Raw genomic sequence first — 21,927 nt, 5'->3', positions numbered from 1 at the left:
TAGAAAAAAAATATTTTAATTTCTAAAAATTTATTTATCATTTTTACTTTTACCATCTTTGTAAAATCATCTCCCGAAGTTAGCGCACTTTACCCCCGGACACCTTGTATATTTAGAAACGAATTGATTTATTGTGATTCCCTTGACAAAATGTTTATATAATCCAAAATAACGTCGTGACCACACTTGCAACAAATACAGCAGGTGCTTTTCTAGACTGATTGGTAAGAATATAATATTTTAGTAAGCAGCAATATTATGAACATCCGAAACACCGGCGATACAGACATGTATTTCGAGACGAGAATGTTGAGTAATGATACAGGTATTAAAAATAGATCGCCGTCTGAATCCGCCACCGAACTCTGTCTGCAAGATTTTTTTTATTATATATTTTTTTGTATTTTAAGTTAGAAGAAATATACACATTTCACTTTCTTAACTTAAAAGTACACACCATGTGCACACTACAATAAAAATCAAAATATAATTTTTTCATACCTAACTTACATAAGTACATTTTAATTTAGCTCTTTTTCTTTTAGTTTTTTCTTAAATGTATTCATTATATTTACTGATGGCTATTGGGAAGGAGATTGTATATATTGTGTACATTCTCGTGGCCAATGTTTCTTTTACCGCTTTCTGTCTTTTCTTTTCTTTCTTTTTTCTGAATGTGTGTATAGTTTATTATGTTGTCTTGTGTAATGTTCGTGTGTATAAATCAATTTTATATTTGGTAGATTGATAAGCATATTTAGTTTTCTGAGTTTTTTAGTAATTTTGTTTCATGGTATAATTTTTGGTGCGGTTATCTGGGTTATAATTGAAAAGTTTTTTAGGACTCTATTCTGTATTATTTGTAGGTCGTTTAAATGCGTAATGTATGTGTTTCCTCATATTGCAATTAAATAATTAAGATGGGACTGGATTAAACTAAAGTATAATCACCTCTTTCGTGTGTTGGTAGAAGATGGACTATTCTACCAAATACAGTGGGATTATTTTTTCTTTAAGTTTTTGTAGGTGCTGCTTAAATGATAAGTGTTTAATGTAATTGATTTAGCTGATTGAAATATGAGAAAATTATCACGTCTTAATATTGATAACTTTTTTAACCTCTTATTACTGTTTTCCAAAAAGTTGTGACCTTTTAACAAATCCAGAACCTAACCTGGAAAAAGGTACATATTTATCAATTATATTATTCATTAGCAGAAACACAAATCTTCACTTCAAACACAAAATAAAATATTCTATGGGTACTGTCGTACAAACATAGTTGCTTTCTCGTTATTTCACAGATGAGTGGAAATCAATTAGGAGTTTATTTTTATGCTGTACATCTTTTCGTGAGAAAATGAATAGAATCCCACCATCTGAAAGAAAAGCGTTTTCGTTTATTTTCTTCCAAAAAAGTGTAAGAAGGCGATTAAAAAATATGTGTGCGGAAATGAAAACAACATCTGTAAATTTTTTTTTATGGAAAATGACAAAAATCATCACTGCTCGCAAATACCAGTTACTAGTTACGAACGTATTATGCAGTTGCCTCACGTAATCTGAATATGCAATAAAAAGTCACTTAGTATTCGCAGAGACTTGAAACCTATAAAAAAACATTACGTATTATCCTTAAAAGTAACATAAACTGTAAACATGAAAAATTCCCAGCAGCCCAGTGTAAAAAAGTTATTTAACAAACGGTACCTAAACATTGGCGTAATAAATCGATCTTAATGCTTCAAATATTAGCGAACATGAACTGTTTAATTGCCGTAAGACATTCCCACGCATTTTCCCAACTCTACGCTTCACCTACATATTATTATTAATCATTCATCTATTTTTAATGAAAATCAGTGTGCAACGATATCCAAACACTCCCAAAACTTCCACGCTGCGTTTCCGTTCTCCAAAAGGCAGCTTCTAATAAGCATTCTAGAAAGTTTCAAACCATTCTAAACAATCTACATGGGAATAAGTCATCCGCCCACATTTAAAGCTTCGACCGGCGCGCATACGAGGTAAATTTTACAAGCCTTGCGCTTCAGTCGTTTTCCGTTGGCCGACAGAGCGCGACTTGTTCAGAAGCTTTTCTTACTTACTAAATTATTTTTAAATTCCAGTTTTCAGTACCTACTTTAACTTTACAGAGTGCACACGCTCCTATTTGGAATAAATTTTTGAAATCCGCAAAATTTTCTATTTCGGAATAACAGAAGTTCGATAAAAAATATAGAAGTGTCATTTTTATTGTAATTTCGTGGCTTTTCCTTGTAATTTTTAAATAAATAGCAGTAAGATGGCAAAGAAAATTCCAGCCGTTGGAATTGATCTTGGCACCACTTATTCCTGTGTCGGAGTGTGGCAACATGGAAAGGTGGAGATCATTGCCAATGATCAGGGAAATAGAACTACGCCCAGCTATGTCGCTTTTACGGATACCGAGAGGCTCATTGGAGATGCAGCCAAAAATCAGGTAATTCTCAATTATTTTTTGCTTACGTCTCCATTAAAATGAATAAATGTACATTAGATAGAGGTGCGCTCTTCTTGGAAATGTCAACAAAATGTAATAGTTTGTTTACACACAGAATTAAATAAATGAAAATATTGAAGGAACTAATACTTCACCTAGCCCTTCGTTCCAGGGGTGTAATGGCGCGAATACATTTGCGAGCCGAAACGCGAGTCGAGCCTCAAATTATGTCAAAGAAAAGAAGCAACAGCAGATGGCACGAATCGCCGCTTGCTGTTGCTTTGTTCCTTTCCCATAATTCGAGGTTCGGATCGCGTTTCGGCTCGCAAATGTATACGGAGCATAAGATTAAGATATTCTCAGTGCCGAAACTTTGCTTGTAATTGTTTTAGCTTTGTTTAGTGACCAAATCTGAATATTCAAATTCTTCCCAAACATCCTCTCTCCATGTTCTTCCTATATCCACTTTCTACAGCCTCGGAACTCTTCCCAAATTGGGGATGCGATAATTCCACCAAAATAATAATACATAAGAACGCAAGCAAACGAAAGTGAACGCGTTAATATGTACCTAAGTAAAAAAACGCCGGCATTTGTTTGAATAATTTACTGTACAAACAATGATTGATTATTTTATCTTTTGTTTATTTACCGTAATGATGCAACATTGCAATACCACTTACTGAGCGAACGTACAGAATATATGCATCGATATAACAATGTAGGTATTTCAATGAGTATAATGCAACATTCGTAGAAGCAGTAACCACAAATGATAATGCACGCTGCCTCGCTGCCTCGCTGCCTGTACTGACGGAAAATGGGTTTAGATGTGTTTGCGTGAGCGGATTTGAATTGGCAGGTTCTCAAACTTTTTCTTGCTCCCCCTCACAACTAGCACAATTTATTTATTTATTAATTAGCATTTTTGGGCTTTTTATATGATTTTTACGTGTACTAAATATATTGTAGATACAAAAAATTAACACGATACAAAATAGGTTTATTTAAAGTTTTTATGTTTCAGATCTCGTAAAAAATATACATAATACAAAGTGTGCAAATGCATTTTTTTATGTGTATTCCACACAAGAGTGCCAACTGCTTCCAAATTTATGGAGCCAGTGAGACTATGGCATCCCCTATTGGGGTGTTTGGGGGGAGGGAAAGGAGATGGGGATGAGGAAGGTGGAGTAGTACCTGGTTATTCATATCTTGGGGAGGGGAAAAGGATATTGGGAAGTACCTAGCCATTCAAATCTGGTCACCAAACTAAAGCCATTTCAAGTAATGTTTCAATTCTGAATGGTGGTCTTACACCAAGGCGATACTGAGAGTATCTTAGAATATAATTACACATAATGAATAAAATAGTGCATGATAAAAAGAAAGAAAAAGAGTTCTACTTTTTACATTTAAACTTAGATTAAATATGTCGAGAAATATATGCATGTATGTGGTAGTTAGTGCCTGAATAATTTTTGCAGAAGTATATATACATTTTGACGAGTTGATTAGGCGCAGAAGTTCACAAGTCTAGTTCAGAGTGAGTAATTTTTCTTCTATACCCTGTACGGTGTTCATTTTAGTATTTAGTATTTAGTAAGAATATATTATATAGTTGGGTACATGGACCTGTAATGTATTGAACGTAGTTCGGTAAAACGTTTATGTTTGCTCTGCACCCGTTCAATATTTCTTAGATAGAAGTTAGTATGGGTATAAGTTAGTATGGTTATAGAAACACACGTTTGAATTGTATTCAAATAAGCTGCGACAAATTATGACAAATAAACTTCCAACGAATCGATGTCTTTTATTCCAATGTTTTCGTATCTGTGTTAGTTATTTGTTGTATGTGGTTTACAAAATTTAATTGTATGTTAAACATAACTCCGAGATCCCTAATTTCGTTGACTTTCACCAAGATTTAGTTTTCTGTAGCTTGGTCAAACGATAACGGGGTCTTGTTTCGACATAAAGTTTGAGCCCGCGCAGACGATAAACCTTAGTTGCGGGCATAAAAATCCATTACGGTGTATGGAGTTGCCATGGAGGTGCCCACACGAGAGACTTTAGTCGTGGCTGGTCTAAAGTCTTCGTAGACTTTTCCGAATTCAACTTACTATCTATATATAAGTGATATTTTATTGTTTTGTATTTGAATTACAAAATAGTTGCCACAACTAAAATCTCTCGTGTGCCCACTCAATTTGAAGATGCCGACTGCGACGAATAGTTGCCGCAACTAAAGTCTCTCATCTGCGGACTGCCTTATGGTGCGTATAAACAGGACAAATTTTCTGCAAGTCGAGACATGAATTACTGGAAAGGAAACCTGTTTATACGTAGCATTAGCGTCTTACATTTATCAGCAAGTACAGGATTTTCCAATAAGAGGTGTTATTTTGAATAGCCCGCTATATCGGTAGATGTTACTTTTGAAGCTGTCATTTTTTTACATTTTACTAGTAGAATCTACGCCATTAATAAAAATGGAACGATACACGCTTCAACATCGCATTGAAATTATTAAAATTCACTTGAGTGAATCAAATACAAATCATCTTGAGTGATGAGGCCCATTTCCACCTCGGTGGCTTCGTCAACAAGCAAAATTGTCGCATCTGGGGTTTGGAAAACCCAAGAATTATTGTTAAAAAGCCTCTTTATCCTCAACGTGTGACTGTTCGGTGCGGTTTATGGTCCGGCGGAGTCATTGGACCTTACTTTTTCGAAAATGAGGCTGGAGCAACAGTTACAGTGAATGGATTGCTCTATCGAGAGATGATTAATTTTTTTTAATGGCCGGAATTGAATGATATTGATTTGGAAAACGTTTAATTTCAACAAGATGGCGCTACGTGCCACACAAGCAACGAAATCATTGATCTTTTACGATTGAATATCAAAATAATACCTCTTATTGGAAAACCCTGTAGTTGAGGAACTCTCCGATTGCTTATGTCGATGTTTGACTGTAGAATTGGACAGTCGCTAATTTTGGATTTTTAAAAATATTATTTAATATTCTCCTGAAAAAAGCAGAACTTCTACGTCGTTGAATAAGTTCTGACTTATGCTATATACTTCCTCTTATCGGACAAGTTATGAGGAAGAGGGAGATGTTCCATCAGATCTATCATTGCGATTGCCCTTGACGGCGAGCATTGCCTGAAAGCATGCACTATGCAGTCATCGGTTTTCATTTTAATGATCTTATTAAATAAAATACGGCACTTTACGATCGTCGTCGTAAAAGCATCACGTAGTCCGTTAGTGGAAACATGCTGTATCTTGAAACAAGCAGGAAAAACCCGATTTCTGGTATTTGGCAGTTGTTAGCATATTGCAATTATTATTTTTTTCGAAATAGGCTTTTGGAAAATATTACCATTATATTGGTGGTAATACTTGGATGGTTATCTATTATCTTGGATTTAGATCTATTCAAATAAATACTTTTTTGATATAGTATTTCCTATTGTAAAGGTCCCTTTACCATATTGTACCAAGCAATATATGACATACGTTCCATTGGAATGCCGTATGACTCTGCCTGGGAATACACATTACAAGTTATATCCGTTGAACTTTAAAGTCGTAGAAACATGAGATGTGTCTGTGACTCTTTCATAAGTTTTATTCAAGATCCATCAGGCTCACTACTTCCTTTCATCAAAAAACCCCCCACACTGCATTTCCAAAGGCATAGGCTCTGAGGGAAATATTTTATATCAACTTCCGTGTTGAGTTAATATTTTAAGAAATTAAATGAGCGGCGAACGGATATTAATGACCTTAACCTTAACATACCGGTGCTCATATTATGCTGCTAGATTATGGTTTCTGCGTGGCAACAGAAAATTAAACCTTTTTTTGCGGAATCTATAAACCGCTAAATATTGCTGCCGAACTGTCGGTGCTCACATATTATTTTAGGTGTCAGTCAAATCGCAATTAATTTGGTACCTACTTGAAAATGCAATTCTCATACATAATTTGGTACCTACTTGTAAATGCAATTCTCATGCATAATTTGGTACCTACTTGTTAATGCAATTCTCATACATAATTTGGTACCTACTTGTAAATAATATTCTCATACATAATTTGGTGCCTACCTACTAGTAAATGCAATTCTCATACATAATTTGTTACCTACTTGTAAATGCAATTCTCATACATAATTTGATACCTACTTGAAAATGCAATTCTCATACATAATTTGGTAGCTACTAGTAAATGCAATTCTCATACATAATTAGGTACCTACTTGTAAATGCAATTCTCATACATAATTCGGTACCTACTTGTAAATACAATTCTAATACATAATTTGGTACCTACCTACTAGTAAATGCAATTCTCATACATAATTTGTTACCTACTTGTAAATGCAATTCTCATACATAATTTTGTATCTACTTATAAATTCAATTCTCACACATAATTCGGTAGCTACTAGCAAATTCAATTCTCATACACAATTTGGTACCTACTTGTTAATGCAATTGTCATACATAGCTTGGATTAAACTGGAACGGGAAGACGGATTTTCTCATATTTCGAATATTCCGCAAATCGATCGTTTTTCAATTAAAACGTATTTCTATTATTCGACATGCTTGATCTTCTATTGAGATGGTATCTTTATATGGTACCTATTTATTTATTATTCACTAACGCCCTATCGGGCTTTTACAAGGAAAATTGACAATTTCTGTATGTAAACAGGATACATGGATAGTAGCATCTCTAATCTCTAAATAGTATAAAATAAAGTCGCTATCCGCGTCTGTCTGTGTGTGCGCTTAGTTCTTCTAAACTACGCAACGGATTTTGATATGGTTTTTACTATCATTTAAAAAATATGATACATATACATTATATTTATAAAAGTAGAGAAAAGTTGATGTTTTATGATTAAGTGGTAAAAATATATTTTCAAATCAAATAATAACACTATAATTAACTTCAAATCAACACCTGATATTTTAAATAAAACAAAGCTTCAAATATTAAGTAAGTATGTACATTGTATACTCGTATACAATTATTCATGTTTGTTGCAAACCAGTCAAACTGAAAACAGGAAAACAGGAAAAATATAATTTACTCGTAAGGTAGGTATATACTAATAATATAAAAGAGATGTATTTAAAAAGTTGAAAAATAATAACAGTTGCATCTATAGAAAAAAAATAATTAATAAGTAGGTAATGGCAAAATACCAATGCTGTAATTAATGGTGACCGGATAAATCATCACAATGATAATTCATCACATCTTTAAAAAGTTATATAAAGTCATGGAAAGTGATGAAACAAAAAAATATTAACTGGGTTATGTAGTTTAGGTTAGGTTAGGTTTAATTTTTTTTTCATCGTTTCTAATGACTTTATATCACTTTTTAAAGGTGTGTTGAGTTATCATGGAACCGTAATTAATATAGGATCTGAAATGGTAAATAAATGAAACTATAATATACGGTGGCCGGATAAATCATCACAATGATAATTAATCACATCTTTCATCACGTTAGGTATATAAAGTCATGGAAAGTGATGAAACAAAAACTTTATTAACTGGGTTAAGTAGGTTAGGTTAGGTTAGGTTAAAAAAAAATCATCGTTTCTAATGACTTCATATCACTTTTTAAGTGTGTTGAATTGTCACTGTGTTGAGTTATCAAAGAACCATAATATACATATAAATGTATATTTTTGTGCATACGCGCATGCGGTTTTGATTTGTGCACTTTTGCGGGCAATTATCCGTGACGTTGTTTGATTGGAAACCATTTCGTCTATTTCGATTACAATGCAATGGGTGTATTGGGCCGCATCTGTGCGTTTAGGTACACCTTGGTTGAACTGTTGATAATATTAATATTGTTAAAATGTACCTAATATTGATATGATTTGTGGACAAATGATTCATAAGAATATGCGTTTTATGATACTAGTAGTTACTAGCCGAATTCGCCCTTGCTTAAAAAAATGGAACTCTATTTTTCTGTTGAAAAATGTGGAGAAAATTGTATGGTGTACTGTCTTTTTTTAATAAAAGAATTAATATTTCAAGACTCCATATAGCTCTTGTTCGAACTAACGTTGTACCTACACAATCTAGTGTTTCCTTTGACCTAGAAATATCAGGATAACTCGCCGTTCGAGAGTTTTTAGTGGAACATGCAAATAGATATAATTTTTTTCAGATAGTCATATTGTTACAAATGCCGGATTTGTGGCGACGCATTTTGAAGGCATTGTCAAACTTTGTTGCATCGGACATTGGACAATGTTATTTATTATAAAATGCAATGGATGTCATTGCATTTTAAAATATAAATATTGACATTAACATTAACATGGAATTTTACAAAAGAACCATAAACAATGTACCAAAACGATACACATTAGTTGCATAAGAAGATTTATTCGTGTAATTTTTACAAAAGTGTATACATCATTTTTAGTTTGTTTGTAAACATTTAAAAACTTTTGGTTTGAAATTGAATGAAATCATTTCTATTTTTGAAAATATCTATTTTTCTGGACGTTTTCCAAAAGTGATGTTTTCTCGAATTTTAAAAATCTTCTGAAAGACTTTCTTTCCCATCTCGTTTATGTCAAACAAAACTTTTTGGTTTAATAATTAATTTGCTGGATTTTTTAAAATTTGTATGTATTTTGAAACTCGTCGACCCATATCATCTGTCGGCTTACTTAACTGTCTGGAGTCGAAATAAAGAAAACAACTCTTCCAAACTATGCAACGGATTGATTTAAACAGGAATGTGGTAAGTACTTATTCGTTTCTCGTCTTTTTATATCGCATGTTTCTGTAAACATCGCCGTCTACCGGACATCTGGAAAATGCAGCTATCAGACCTGAACCCACGGAGCTATGCATATGAGCAGTGTTTAATTCGAGATAAGTAATTATTTAGAATTGCAATCCTAGAACGATAGAATCACTGTTTTTCACTCATAACAATTATTTTTAAATCCTGTTCCATTTTCCATTGCATTCAAATGTACATTCCTTACGAAACCATGTTCTACAGATAGGGAATGTTCGAAAGGGGTTTTCCCGTTTCTTATATTTATAGTACCGCCACAACCTATATGTTTACTTTACCTCTTTATTCTTGACAATGAATGATCACTTTTTTGACAAGCTTTCCTAAAACTGTTTTGGGCAAATGGGCAAACATTTTCCCAAATAAATGAGCAATTCATATTAAACACTTTTCATTTATGCAATGGTTCGTAGTTCATACATAGGTAATAGAGCTATTAAAATAAATCCAATAGTACAAAAAATCATTTCATGGCCCCGAATGAATAATTTTCAAGTCATAGTTTTATTACATTGGCGCAGTTGTTGCCAACAAAATGAAAGGAGGAGTAGAATGATGAAGGGGTGGGATCACGGGTTATGCGAATTTCTCCTTTTTACAGCCTGAGATATTACTAACATCTTGCACGCAATTAACTTTAGCTGGTTAATTTATTGATATTCAATATCGATTTCACAATACTTCGAACTTACAAGCAGAGGCGGATTTGCAGTCTTGGCCGCCCTAGGCCCCAGACCATGTAGCCGCCCCTTTCTCAGTACCCATCATATTGACAAAGAGTATCCAAACTTTTCAGTAAGTTCCTAGGGTCAAAACCGTTTTAATTTTCCTGCCATTCGTACGTATATCGCTATTTCGTACGTAGAATATTTAGGTACTTAGGAAGTAATTTATTGTTATCATCTGTGACTTTTTTGTCACGATTGGCCTCCCCTAATATCTGGCCGCCCTAGGCCCGGGCCTATATAGGCCTAAGGGCAAATCCGCCTCTGCTTACAAGTGTTCCGTCCAAATTTCTACCACAATTCATCATCGCGTGCTTGAAGATAGTATAAAATACCTACTCACGAATACCCTTAGACATTATTCATCTATTGGCGAAGGAAGAAACTAATCAAGAAACAAAATTAGTAATAAATGCGACGAGCCCTTTAGCGGAATAATGGGATTTTGTATTGTCTAGGGCTCTCGGATTCAAAATCCAGAGAAGTTCATGGTATTAGATATTTTTTTATTTGTGAAAACTATGCCTACACCGGGAAGAGACCGTCATTCAGAAATGATATATTGATTGACATGATCTTAGCTATCAATCTCCATAGTCAGAATCTTTATCTTCCTTTTCCCAATTCCTTAATAACACTAAAAAATATGCCACATTTCCACTGTCTCCGGGAAGTAAAATTTTAAAGAAAGTGTTGTGACATACACGTAATATGTAATATATATTCTATTATACATCCTAAATGGTAATTTTTCTCGGAGAAGTCATTGAAATAGGGCGGAGGAAAGCATTTATTTTTATCTTCAAAGTAAAAGCTTTTAAAATCCACGAAATTTGATACAAATTCCTGTGGCTGATGTAAAGTATGTTATTCTACAATAATCAATAAAATCTTGTCAGTATTTATAGCACATCTTTACTTAATATAACATTTTATGCACCATTTCCTTGAATATATATATATTTTAAATCCAAAGACGTTTCTGAATAAATATGTCATCAGACATACTATTTGGTGACCTACATTATTTGGACATCAAACATACGGGAGTTCTGTATGTTTTTTTAGTATTAATTTCAGCAAACCATTAGCTTTATAATCAACGTATTTACTTATTTTTCTACGGGGGGCCTAGACATCTAATGAGAATACTAGCTACCAGCCAGCCGAACTTCTCAGCCCACATGAACTCATGGTCTCTACGTACGAGTACCTTGAATATCTTGTGACCACTGACAAAAATGGTATTACGCCAGAAATTCTCCTACGCTCTATACTTCTTTGAACTTCCACTTTCCTTTCTAGATCAATTTGGAATTGTTAAATCAAATTATGCAGCCAAACTTAACTTGCTTGGTAGTTATATCATTGTTTGTTGAATTCTCTTTCCACCTGTTGACCCTTTCTGATCCTAGTAATTTCAGTAATCCTCTTTAAATCCGTATTTCTCATATTTTCTTACTTTTGAGATCAATTTCGACACATTATTTATTTATAGTGCGTCTGTGAAGAAATCTTGAGCACTCCTGACTTCGGTTTCCTTAGCACAGGTTTATCTGTGCCTGGTAATTTAGGTATCTATTCGTGATATTCATAGTATCACCAAATTTTTCTATAGCCACATTTCTGGCACATTATCGCTTTCAGAGTGAATTTAGATACACGGTTTTGAAATGTATTTTCAAGAGCTTCCAACCTTTGTTGATGATTCCGTACCGGCACCTTAATTAATCTCCAGAATGTACATATTTCTACCTCCAAATTTTGTTGATTGGGCTTGTCATTGTCCAAATCGACAGTTGGCAAGTTGTAGCATCGTGTTATTCATCACCTCAGAAACAATCGCGGTCTCGTAATGTGTATGTCAAAGTCTAGACTCGTTTCATAATATTTCCGTGAAAAGTTCATTTTCCTGTGATAATATGAAATCCATTCTTATAAAGCAAATAAATTTAATAAATGAATTTAGTATATAAGTGATAAGATTGTAATAAAACCCTGCGGTAAACCAGAATGTAGGTACACATTGGATCTATGTAATATGGATAACGGAATGTTCTTACTCTATACCTACTGTATACTGTCGTCATTGTTTGAACTGCTATCTGGTGATTTTACATCGACATTTACTAAATGGTGGCCCTGGAAAAACTCGAGGTAGAACTTTTGGTCGTTTTGGTCGCACAGATTTGTACTCGTAATTTAAATTGCAACCAACATTATGCAGAATGCATGTCTGATTTTAAATTACAGGCATAGAGAAAGGTAGTATTTTCTTCTGATTCATTCTACAAATGTTTGACAGAGCTTATTTATGTACATCCTGAGAAATTGTGTGATACTTCATCTCAGAGAAATACAGGATAATTTTCCGAGTTTGTTTCCAGCTCTCCCATTTCACAAATGACATTACGAGTTCACGCTCTAATTATTTTAACTGCCAGTTTCTAGTTTATTTCTAGTTTGTGTCGCGACTGACGACAATAAAAAGGCTTGGCTTAGTAAGTGTCTGTATGGGCTGCGAGCACCAAAGACAACACCCACTGTTAAAGAATGGTATGTTTTAGACAAGACTAAAAATATTGCACAAAAAAATAATATTCTACATGGCTACCCAGTTATCTAGAATACTACTACGTAGATTTAAATAAGCTTATCATAATGAATAACTTCTAGCATAAAGTTTCACAATATGCATATTAAATATAATTTTATGGATGTTTCAGTAGGAGTAAAAGCACAAACAATTACCAAAGCGATAAAGAATGAACCAAATTCCTGTGAGGGCCGAGTAATAAAAATGAAGGTTATGAAAAGGTATTCAAAAACTGGAAATGACTGTCAATATAAAAAAAACACAACTGGAACATGGGTGTACGGAATTTTTTTTAATAAAATTGTTATCTTACCTAGTAGTTAAAATGTATCCATAAACAAATTTTCATCTGCAAGTAATATCTTTAATGTTGGGTACGGAATGCATCGAAGGATTTTTTTTAGAAACCAGTGTACTACGAGAGTGGTCCAAATGTTTCGATACAAATTCTCTATTTCGTGATGCAGAGTGCAGTCAAGAGTTTAGGTGTTTATGATGTGGGCTAATCTCCAATAGGAGTCGTATCGGGATATGAAAGAGATGACAATGTTGATAGCCCCACACATGTAGTGTTTATTCATCATGTTTTTTTCCTGGTGCATGAATCATACTGAGCATGAAATTGAAACCCTTAATAACATCGCAAAAATGTATCGCCAATAAAAATGAACCAAACGCCATCTGGTTATTGATCTAACACCTTCATCACTAATCCAATGACAGCGTTCCTCGGGTACAGATTACATCTCATTGTGAATCACGTAACATTATAATCGATCTCCTTCCATACAAGGCACCAGAGGCGTAACATTGCCTTGTATGGGGCACGATACTGTGGTAGCTCGTGGCAAATTCGATGTGGAAAGTAGAACCACTGATTTAGCGGCCTGCTTTCAAAGTTGGAACACATGGTCACTGCTGGACCGTATATGGAAGGGTAGTCTGCAATGCTGTGATGGCATCTCTCACTCAGACTGTCGGGAATGTAATCGATAAACGATTTAAGCAATTTTGACCATTTTGAACAGCAACTCGTGAAAAATAACTGTATCGATATCTCAATACTTCGAAATATTGGTTGTATATAAGGTTCATCGATCAAATATGCATTAAATTAACAGTCAAGATACATTGAGTCAGTCACATTGTCCGAAGCCATAGATAACACTTGTTAACACAGATAACACATTTAACACTTGTTTTATCTACGCTTTGCAGATTTCTGATCCAAAGAATTCAGCAAATATTATATTACTACATCGGTTTTTTACAATCTCGCGTCTCGTTTAGGTACACGAGTTTTCGCTCTCAATGAAATGTGGGTACCTACATTCTCGTATATCTGATTAAAACCTGTCTTGAAAATCTGAAATCGTTACTGAATACATTTTTATTTCTCGGTTATGAAATCGATAAATCTGCTGAAAATACTTTTAATTTCTTAGGTGGAAACAGAATCACAACTCAGATTATTTTTGCTCGGCCGTATACCTACAGTAGAACGAAACATAATATTTTTACCGCGACTCGACCCACGCGAATTCTTGCGGTTCTATGTACCACGGATGCCGTGGTACATAGAACATGGCAGCGGAAGAGTTTGGCCAACGTCCCTCCTGCTGGCTGCTTCTGATGTCAGAAGATATAATATTGGATGTAGTTGGTGTTCTGGTGGCAGGACCGGATTTACATTATTACTCTGGCCCTGGGCTAATTCATGAAGGACATAATAAGTACAAACTTATTTTTTACATAAAAAAATAAGTTTGTACTTAAATCGGGTATATTTACAAAGTAATGCTTACGTATCTATCAAAATTTGCGTCTACAAGCCACAGTTTGTTAGTCCCGTCGAAGGTTGAAACAGATGTTGCACATAAGAATTACCCAACAAAGCTGTAATAACTATACAAGTATGTGTACCTACATCTAAAAATAAAATTAAAAAACTTATGATATTGCTTAAAAACCATGTAGGTATTCCATCAAAATCTTTATATGAAATAATTACCTTTCCGATGATTTGAAATAATATCTGAGATTTGTTTTGTTATCTTTTTCTTCTTTTTTGTGCAATTTGTCATTGCTTTATTCAGGTGTAGTTAGTTTGTATGTAGGTAACTACCGTTATTTTCTTTCATCTCCATTCTTTCTCAATTCGTCTTATACGCTGTGTTTGGAAAAAAATATATATTATAAAATAAACATCAAATTTAGTAAGAAAATTGACATAATAGATGTTGATTGATCTATGCCAAAGTTATTCGATATTTTTTTAATTCTAGATAATATGGGGAAAACATTTCTCGATCCCAATTAGTGGCAGTTATACCGACAAAAATATCAAAACGGGCATTAGAAAGGTTAGGTAGGTACTGCACTGGGATATTCAAAATCTTTTGATTTTTTTACTTCTGCGTCCTTAAATTGATAGTAACTTTCTCAGTTGATAGATATTGAGAAATCAGCTTTTTGTGCCTGGGCACCTTCACCGCGTGTACTGTTCTTCGTGGCCTGAATGAAAATGGGGCATCTCATTTCCATAGTAAATCCGGGCCTGGTATATGTTCCCAATACGAACACCAAAATAGCCTCAGAAACCAGCAGTGATTTATTCCAGCGCTCAACTCAGAGGAGGCCACTCTGGAGATCTAAGCAAAACTGAAATGTGAAAACTGATGTCGGAATACTCAAAATTATGGTGAACGAGAAAAGAAAATTAAATTCCACGAGACTGAATTAAATCGTTTGTAGACACATAGATCCTGTAGACAGTGATATCTGTGAGGTTCTTTCATTACAGTGATCATTGTATTTCTGGACAATTAAAGATATCATAATAATTATTATGTCATTCTAAATTTTCATGCCAAGAACGCAAAGTCGTTAGTTTGATGTATAGATATAGGTACTTACTTTTTTTATGGTTGAAACAAATGGGGAGATTTATACATCGACCGTGCTAATAATTGGCATGTTTTAAAAGCAGTACCTAATTAAATTGACTTAAACACAGATAATGTACTGGGTAACCTATCAATCATAAGAATTTATATTTGTGCATAAAAATGCAAAACATTACATATTATTACATGAATGGCCTCCGTGTTGACGTGATCACAGTGAATCTGGTAAAGAAAAGGTTGCAGGTTCGACTGCCATCGCGTACAAAATTATGTAAACATTTTTAAAATTTTAAATGGGTTGGTAAAAAATATTCCATTGTAGTATAAAGTTATCAATTTCATAATTTGAGCATTGCGAATCTTAGTGCTGCAAAATTTGAGAGACCTTACAAAAATCGTCGTAGGTATGTTGGTACAGCTACAACATTGACCCCTTGTTACGCTGATTATATTCTTCTTCTTTTTTGAAGTTTGTTCTTCCGCTGAGAACGGCAGGTCCACTTCCCTCGAATCCAAAATTACCCAAGTCCAAATAATGTGAACTAAACCTTTAGCAACACATTTTCCCATTGCCATTTAATAGTTCATGAACCAATTTATGTACGAATTTCTGGTATAAACTCAAATATAAAACTAAAATTACAATTCAAAGGTAACTTGAAAAGCACCGCCGTCGTTCAATTACACGATATTATTTTCGGTCTTCGACTGACATAAGGAATTGTTTTGAATCGGCCATCCATACAATCTCCACCCACATCGTACTACACAAATTAAAGTTCTATAACAGTTTTACTTATAGTCCTAATTTAATGCTGTGACTCACTGTGATATCGTCAGCGGCGGGAGTGTTCTCTATATTTGTAGTCATATTGTGGAGATTTGTGCGTGGGAATCTAACATTTCTGGACCAGTCCTCGTGTGAACAATTAACTTGGCCATGAACTATGTAATAAGATTTTTTAATAAATTTGATAAATAAAATGTAAATACACAAAAAATCCAACACGCGTACAACACAGCTGCATTGGATTGAATACCGTATGGTATTAATTTAAAAAAATAGAATGTACTTACGAAATCGCATTGGATTGAATACCGTACGGTATTAATTAAAAAAAAAATAGAATGCACTTACGAAATCGCAAAAATCGCCGGTCCTGCGTGAAGGTTGGTGCTCTAATCGATAACTGATAAGGGTAGACCTACCAAGAGCGGAAGATTTCTAAAAAATCATCTCCACACAGGAGACCCTGCGAAAAAAAATATTTCCCTTAAGGCCTGTGTCATCTTTGAGGATGCTGTGTGCAGGGTATTTTTAAGGAAAGGAAAGGGAGAAAGTTCTGAGAATGAAAAGGGGATGAGGGGTAGGAATCTAGGGGTTCCGTGTGTCCAGGAGTGTCGGGCGTATAAATCCATTCTTCCCACTTCGGTGCAAGGCGATGATGGGTCAAGTGAAGAGAAGATGAGTCCGGCTAGAGAGTTCAAATGGACCGGCCTCTTCCGATCAGGCCCAACGTGCAGTTGATGGGCAGTCACATCCGCTGCCAAGACCTGGACAAACCTTACCCCAATGAACCCGGGAACGCCTGATAAGTCACCAAACATTCGAACCACTTAGGTGTTGGTTATCAAATATATGGTTCCCGGGGCGGCGATACCCGTATCCGACTCTCACATTTACCTGGTTTTATTTTCTTGTTATTGCTTCAATATTAATTTAATATCATCGTGGAGAAGCTGATTATACTATTAATTTGTATCATTGTACTCATAAGGTCAAAAAATATATATTTTTGGTTTCCAGGTGGCGATGAACCCCCGTAATACGGTGTTCGACGCCAAGCGGCTGATCGGACGTAAGTTCGATGACCCCAAGATCCAGGAAGATATGAAGCACTGGCCCTTCGGCGTAGTCAGTGATGGCGGCAAGCCCAAGATCCAGGTGGAGTACAAGGGCGAGCGCAAGACCTTCGCGCCAGAGGAGATCAGCTCCATGGTGCTCACCAAGATGCGCGAGGTGGCGGAGACCTATCTTGGCGGAAAGGTAACATCTTGCAGCCATTTCCACCTAAATCAACCAATCAGAGATCTCTTCCTAAAATCCTCTGGAGAAACAGAGTGATCAAAATGTACTTACCCCCAAATACCAATTAAGTTCATTGTGCGTAATTCGTGTTTAAACTTTGTGCAGGTAACCGATGCCGTAATTACAGTCCCAGCCTACTTCAACGACTCCCAGCGCCAAGCCACCAAGGACGCTGGAGCCATCGCGGGACTGAACGTCCTTCGTATCATCAACGAGCCCACAGCCGCGGCCCTGGCTTACGGACTTGACAAGAACCTCAAGGGAGACCAGAACATTCTAATCTTCGATCTGGGAGGCGGAACCTTCGACGTTTCTATCCTGGGCATCGGCGATGGATCTTTGTTCGAGGTCAAGTCCACAGCCGGAGATACTCACTTGGGGGGAGAAGATTTTGATAACCGTCTCCTTACACACTTCACTGAAGAGTTCTTGCGCAAGCACAAGAAAGACATCAAGGGAAATGCCAGAGCGTTGCGTCGCCTGAGGACAGCTTGCGAAAGAGCGAAGAGGACCTTATCGTCCAGCACTGAAGCTAGTCTGGAAATCGACGCCCTTCACGAAGGCATTGACTTCTATTCCAAGATCAGCAGGGCCAGGTTTGAAGAGATGTGCATGGACATGTTCCGATCAACCCTCATCCCCGTAGAGAGGGCTCTGAACGACGCAAAGCTAGACAAGAAGGCAATCAATGAGGTAGTTCTGGTTGGAGGCTCCACCAGGATCCCAAAGGTGCAGAAGATGCTGCAAGACTTCTTCGGTGGAAAGGCTCTGAATCTCTCCATCAACCCTGATGAGGCTGTGGCATACGGAGCAGCTGTTCAAGGAGCTATCCTCAGCGGAGACACCAGGTACAGAAAATTTTAAATAAATGAATACAACGACTTCGTTGAATGATCCATGTTCGGTATCTTAAAAATAAATTCGATTAATTTGAATTTCTAGCTCCCAAATTCAAGATGTCCTTCTTGTCGATGTTGCGCCATTGTCCCTCGGCATTGAGACTGCCGGAGGAGTGATGACTAAACTGGTTGAGAGGAACTCCAGAATCCCCACCAAGCAGCAGCAGACGTTCACCACCTACTCTGACAACCAACCCGCCGTCACAATCCAGGTAAATATCACCAATATCATCAGCTGTTCATTTATTACCTATCGCAGTAATCAGTTGGACAGTATATTAATGGTTTCTGTTTCACCAGGTCTTTGAAGGAGAAAGAGCCATGACGAAGGACAATAATCTTCTCGGAACCTTCAACCTTACCCAGATCCCGCCTGCGCCAAGAGGTGTACCCAAAATTGAAGTAAATATTCAAAACTATTCATTCTTTCTAATTCTCCTGTGTGTTAGAGTTCACTGGTTGCATATTGAAGGTCGGTTCTAGGTCTTCAGCCCGTTATATCATGGCTTTATAAAATCAAACGAAATTATTTACTACAGGGATACCTGACTGTAACACCCTGCCAGTACAGTGAAAAATGTTTTTAGGAAAAAATTCTCTAAAACATCACCGACGAGGTTGTTTTTTGCAAATTCATATGCATCTTTGCTGAAAGAGATAAACTTGGTCATGTCAAACTTCGACAATATTCATGTACGTACATATAATATCGATAAAAGGATGATGTAAAAGTAATGAATGTGTTGGATATTGGTTAATTTCTTTTGATTCTAGGTGACCTTCGACCTAGATGCCAACGGCATCCTCAATGTGTCGGCCAAGGACAACAGCACCGGAAGGTCAGAGCGCATCACCATCACCAACGACAAGGGCCGCCTGTCCCGGGAGGACATTGACCGCATGTTGGCCGAGGCTGAGAAGTACAAGCAGGAGGACGAGAAACAGAAAGACAGGGTCACCAGCAGAAACCAACTGGAGGCTTACATCTTCAGTGCTAAACAGGTATTCCTTTGCCCAGTGTTTTTGTGGTGTATGACATTTCAGACATAGACACATTTTCAAAATGACATAAAATACTGAAAAAATGTTGAATTTTTGACGTAACTATAAAAAGAATATTCACATTCTTCAAGCGAATGGAAACACAAGTTTTCTCAGAATCGAGAAGATTAGCCGGACGAGAATTATTTTATTAAACTAGAAATAGTTTTGAAATTCTAACATAGTTACTTAAATACTTGACATTACTAATAAACGGGTTTTAAATTTTACACAATTGATAAAATATTTTAAAACATGTGTGAAACTTAAAATATGTTTGTTAGTAAGGGAGAATGAATAATTGTGGTTTTGTTTTAAAGCTTTATTTGATTTATGGCACATTTTTTACAAAAATACACTGCCTGTACCTATCCAATATTCTTACATTACATTATTACACAAACTCCCCTTTCTAGCCCACTATTAGACTGTAGGGCAGAGAAGATATTTTTTATAATGATTTTCTAACAATCTAGTCAATCAACTCTTGTTTCCTTTCTCTTTCAACTTGATTATCTTCAATAGCACTCTCCTCATTATTAGCAGACCTTTCGTATTGATCACTGTCACCAATAAATCATGAAAATTAAAACCTTTTCTGTCTCCAGGCAGTGGACGGAGCCGCAGCCGGCAAGCTGACCGACCAGGAAAAGTCCCAAGTCCTTTCCACTTGCACCGCAGGACTCGCCTGGCTAGAAGCCAACAACCTGGCCGAAAAGGAGGAATATGAACACAAGCTGAAGGAGATCCAGGGCGCCTGTCAGCCCGCCATGATGAAGCTCCATGGGGGGGCCGCCGGAGGGAAAGGTGGCCCTGGAGGACCTACCGTGGAGGAAGTAGACTAAACAGAACCTCGAATAGTTCAATTGTTATTATTAATAGTTTATAGCTTGCGGATTTTAGTTACACTCTGCCATTCTTACCTGAAAGTATTTGAGCCCAATCAGGCGTGGAGGTATATTGATCAGAATGTCGGTAAATGAGATAATTATCTCATGATTCCTGGTTTTAATAAAATATCAAAATTGTATATAGGTACCTAAACCCACAATTTTCTGTTCTTTCAATAAGACTATCTGTCATGTAAGATAATGTACCTGCTTGCCTGCATTGTGTTAAAGGTTGCTGATTTTGTATTTTTTATCTTTCTTCTTCATGACAATATTGTTGGCAACTGATTGAAACCTTTGTTTACACTGTGCTCCAGAATGTAGACATTGTCTGCGACCAAACCACTCATTTGTGCTAGCACTTCATTTTGCTACATATCTTTTCAAGTATTTTTATACATGTAGAATCAAAGTTATAATTTTGCTTGATTGAATAAAGTTTGCCCAGCACTGCCATCTGTAGATATAAGTTCAAAGTATTTTAATGCTGTAATTATATCAATGCTTCACATAATTTTTTTGGAAAATTATTTGTAAATTATTGTGGCAGAAGCATTTTGTTTCTCAATTTGAATCAATTAAATATTGTTAAAAACAATAACCTAAGGAAGGATTGATTACTGCACCATTATCAAATAACCAGATAAACTTTTTTTAAATAAAAATAGCGAAATAGAAATGCATTATGTATTATGTTACTTAATTTTTTAAGATTCTGATTTTTGGGGTGTTTAGAAAATTTTATTTATTTTTCTTTACTAACCGCTTCAGTGTGGAAATAATGTGTTTTGATTGTATTTTATGAAATAAGGATTTTACTTTTAAATAATAAAATTATGAAAACGAACAATTTTTAATGTTTTATTTATTTGTATGTACTGTGGAAAGAATGAATGTGTCTGTTAGTATTTAGTGTATTTAAATTTAAATGGAGTAGGCGTTATTGGATGGAAATTTTGGTTCCAGGAACTTCTACGGCTAGGGTTTCGCGTTTAGGTAATATGTATTACAATGATAAATTTATCCTGATTATGCTCAAAATATCTTTACCCAACATTCGTCGATCAAGCATGAAAGTGAAAAAATTATTTACCTTACTGACCAACACATATCTACACTACAAGAATTAAAACCTCAAATCTACTTCCAAAACATACGAAAATTAAGTAAATAGGTACATCTTTTTGCCATAAAACCAAATATTCCGTATCACAAAACTATATATTGTAATAATGGTTTTTCTGGCCAAAATATGTACTTATTTTTGTGTTATTTTGGAAATAGGTTTTAGATTTTTGTCTTTATTGTGTAGGTGGGTTGGTCAACAAGGTAAAACATTGTAGCATAATTATAATTATATTAACTAATACATAAATGTGTTGCTAAGGAACACCTAAAATATGAACCCTGTGTTTAGTATGTTGCGGTCAA

General features: G+C 35.5%; 1 protein-coding gene across 1 annotated transcript; it reads left to right on the top strand.

Moving 5' to 3' along the window:
* Positions 1-2,069: 2,069 nt before the first annotated feature.
* On the top strand, positions 2,070-21,297 carry Hsc70-2 (Heat shock protein 70 cognate 2). The gene is made up of 7 exons (XM_089639626.1): positions 2,070-2,482; positions 17,385-17,624; positions 17,772-18,514; positions 18,609-18,777; positions 18,866-18,967; positions 19,340-19,567; positions 20,215-21,297. The coding sequence occupies exons 1-7, from the start codon at positions 2,306-2,308 to the stop codon at positions 20,449-20,451; spliced, it is 1,896 nt and encodes a 631-aa protein (XP_089495752.1). The 5' UTR covers positions 2,070-2,305; the 3' UTR covers positions 20,452-21,297.
* The last annotated feature ends 630 nt before the right edge of the window (positions 21,298-21,927 follow it).

This window comes from Hesperophylax consimilis, chromosome 14 (genome assembly GCF_061612785.1).
Source record: "Hesperophylax consimilis isolate HC1 chromosome 14, BYU_Hcon_1.0, whole genome shotgun sequence".
In the NCBI taxonomy this organism is placed as follows: domain Eukaryota; kingdom Metazoa; phylum Arthropoda; class Insecta; order Trichoptera; family Limnephilidae; genus Hesperophylax; species Hesperophylax consimilis.
Note: the sequence above shows the minus strand (reverse complement) of the source record. Positions and strands in the feature narration are given on the sequence as shown.

What these genes read in the sequence shown, in the direction of transcription:
- Hsc70-2 (XM_089639626.1), top strand. Translation starts at nt 2,306, where the DNA reads ATGGCAAAGAAAATTCCAGCCGTTGGAATTGATCTTGGCACCACTTAT. An exon ending in AACCCGCCGTCACAATCCAG is followed by an intron (nt 18,778 to 18,865) that starts GTAAATATCACC and finishes CTGTTTCACCAG; the next exon opens with GTCTTTGAAGGAGAAAGAGC. An exon ending in ACATCTTCAGTGCTAAACAG is followed by an intron (nt 19,568 to 20,214) that starts GTATTCCTTTGC and finishes TTCTGTCTCCAG; the next exon opens with GCAGTGGACGGAGCCGCAGC.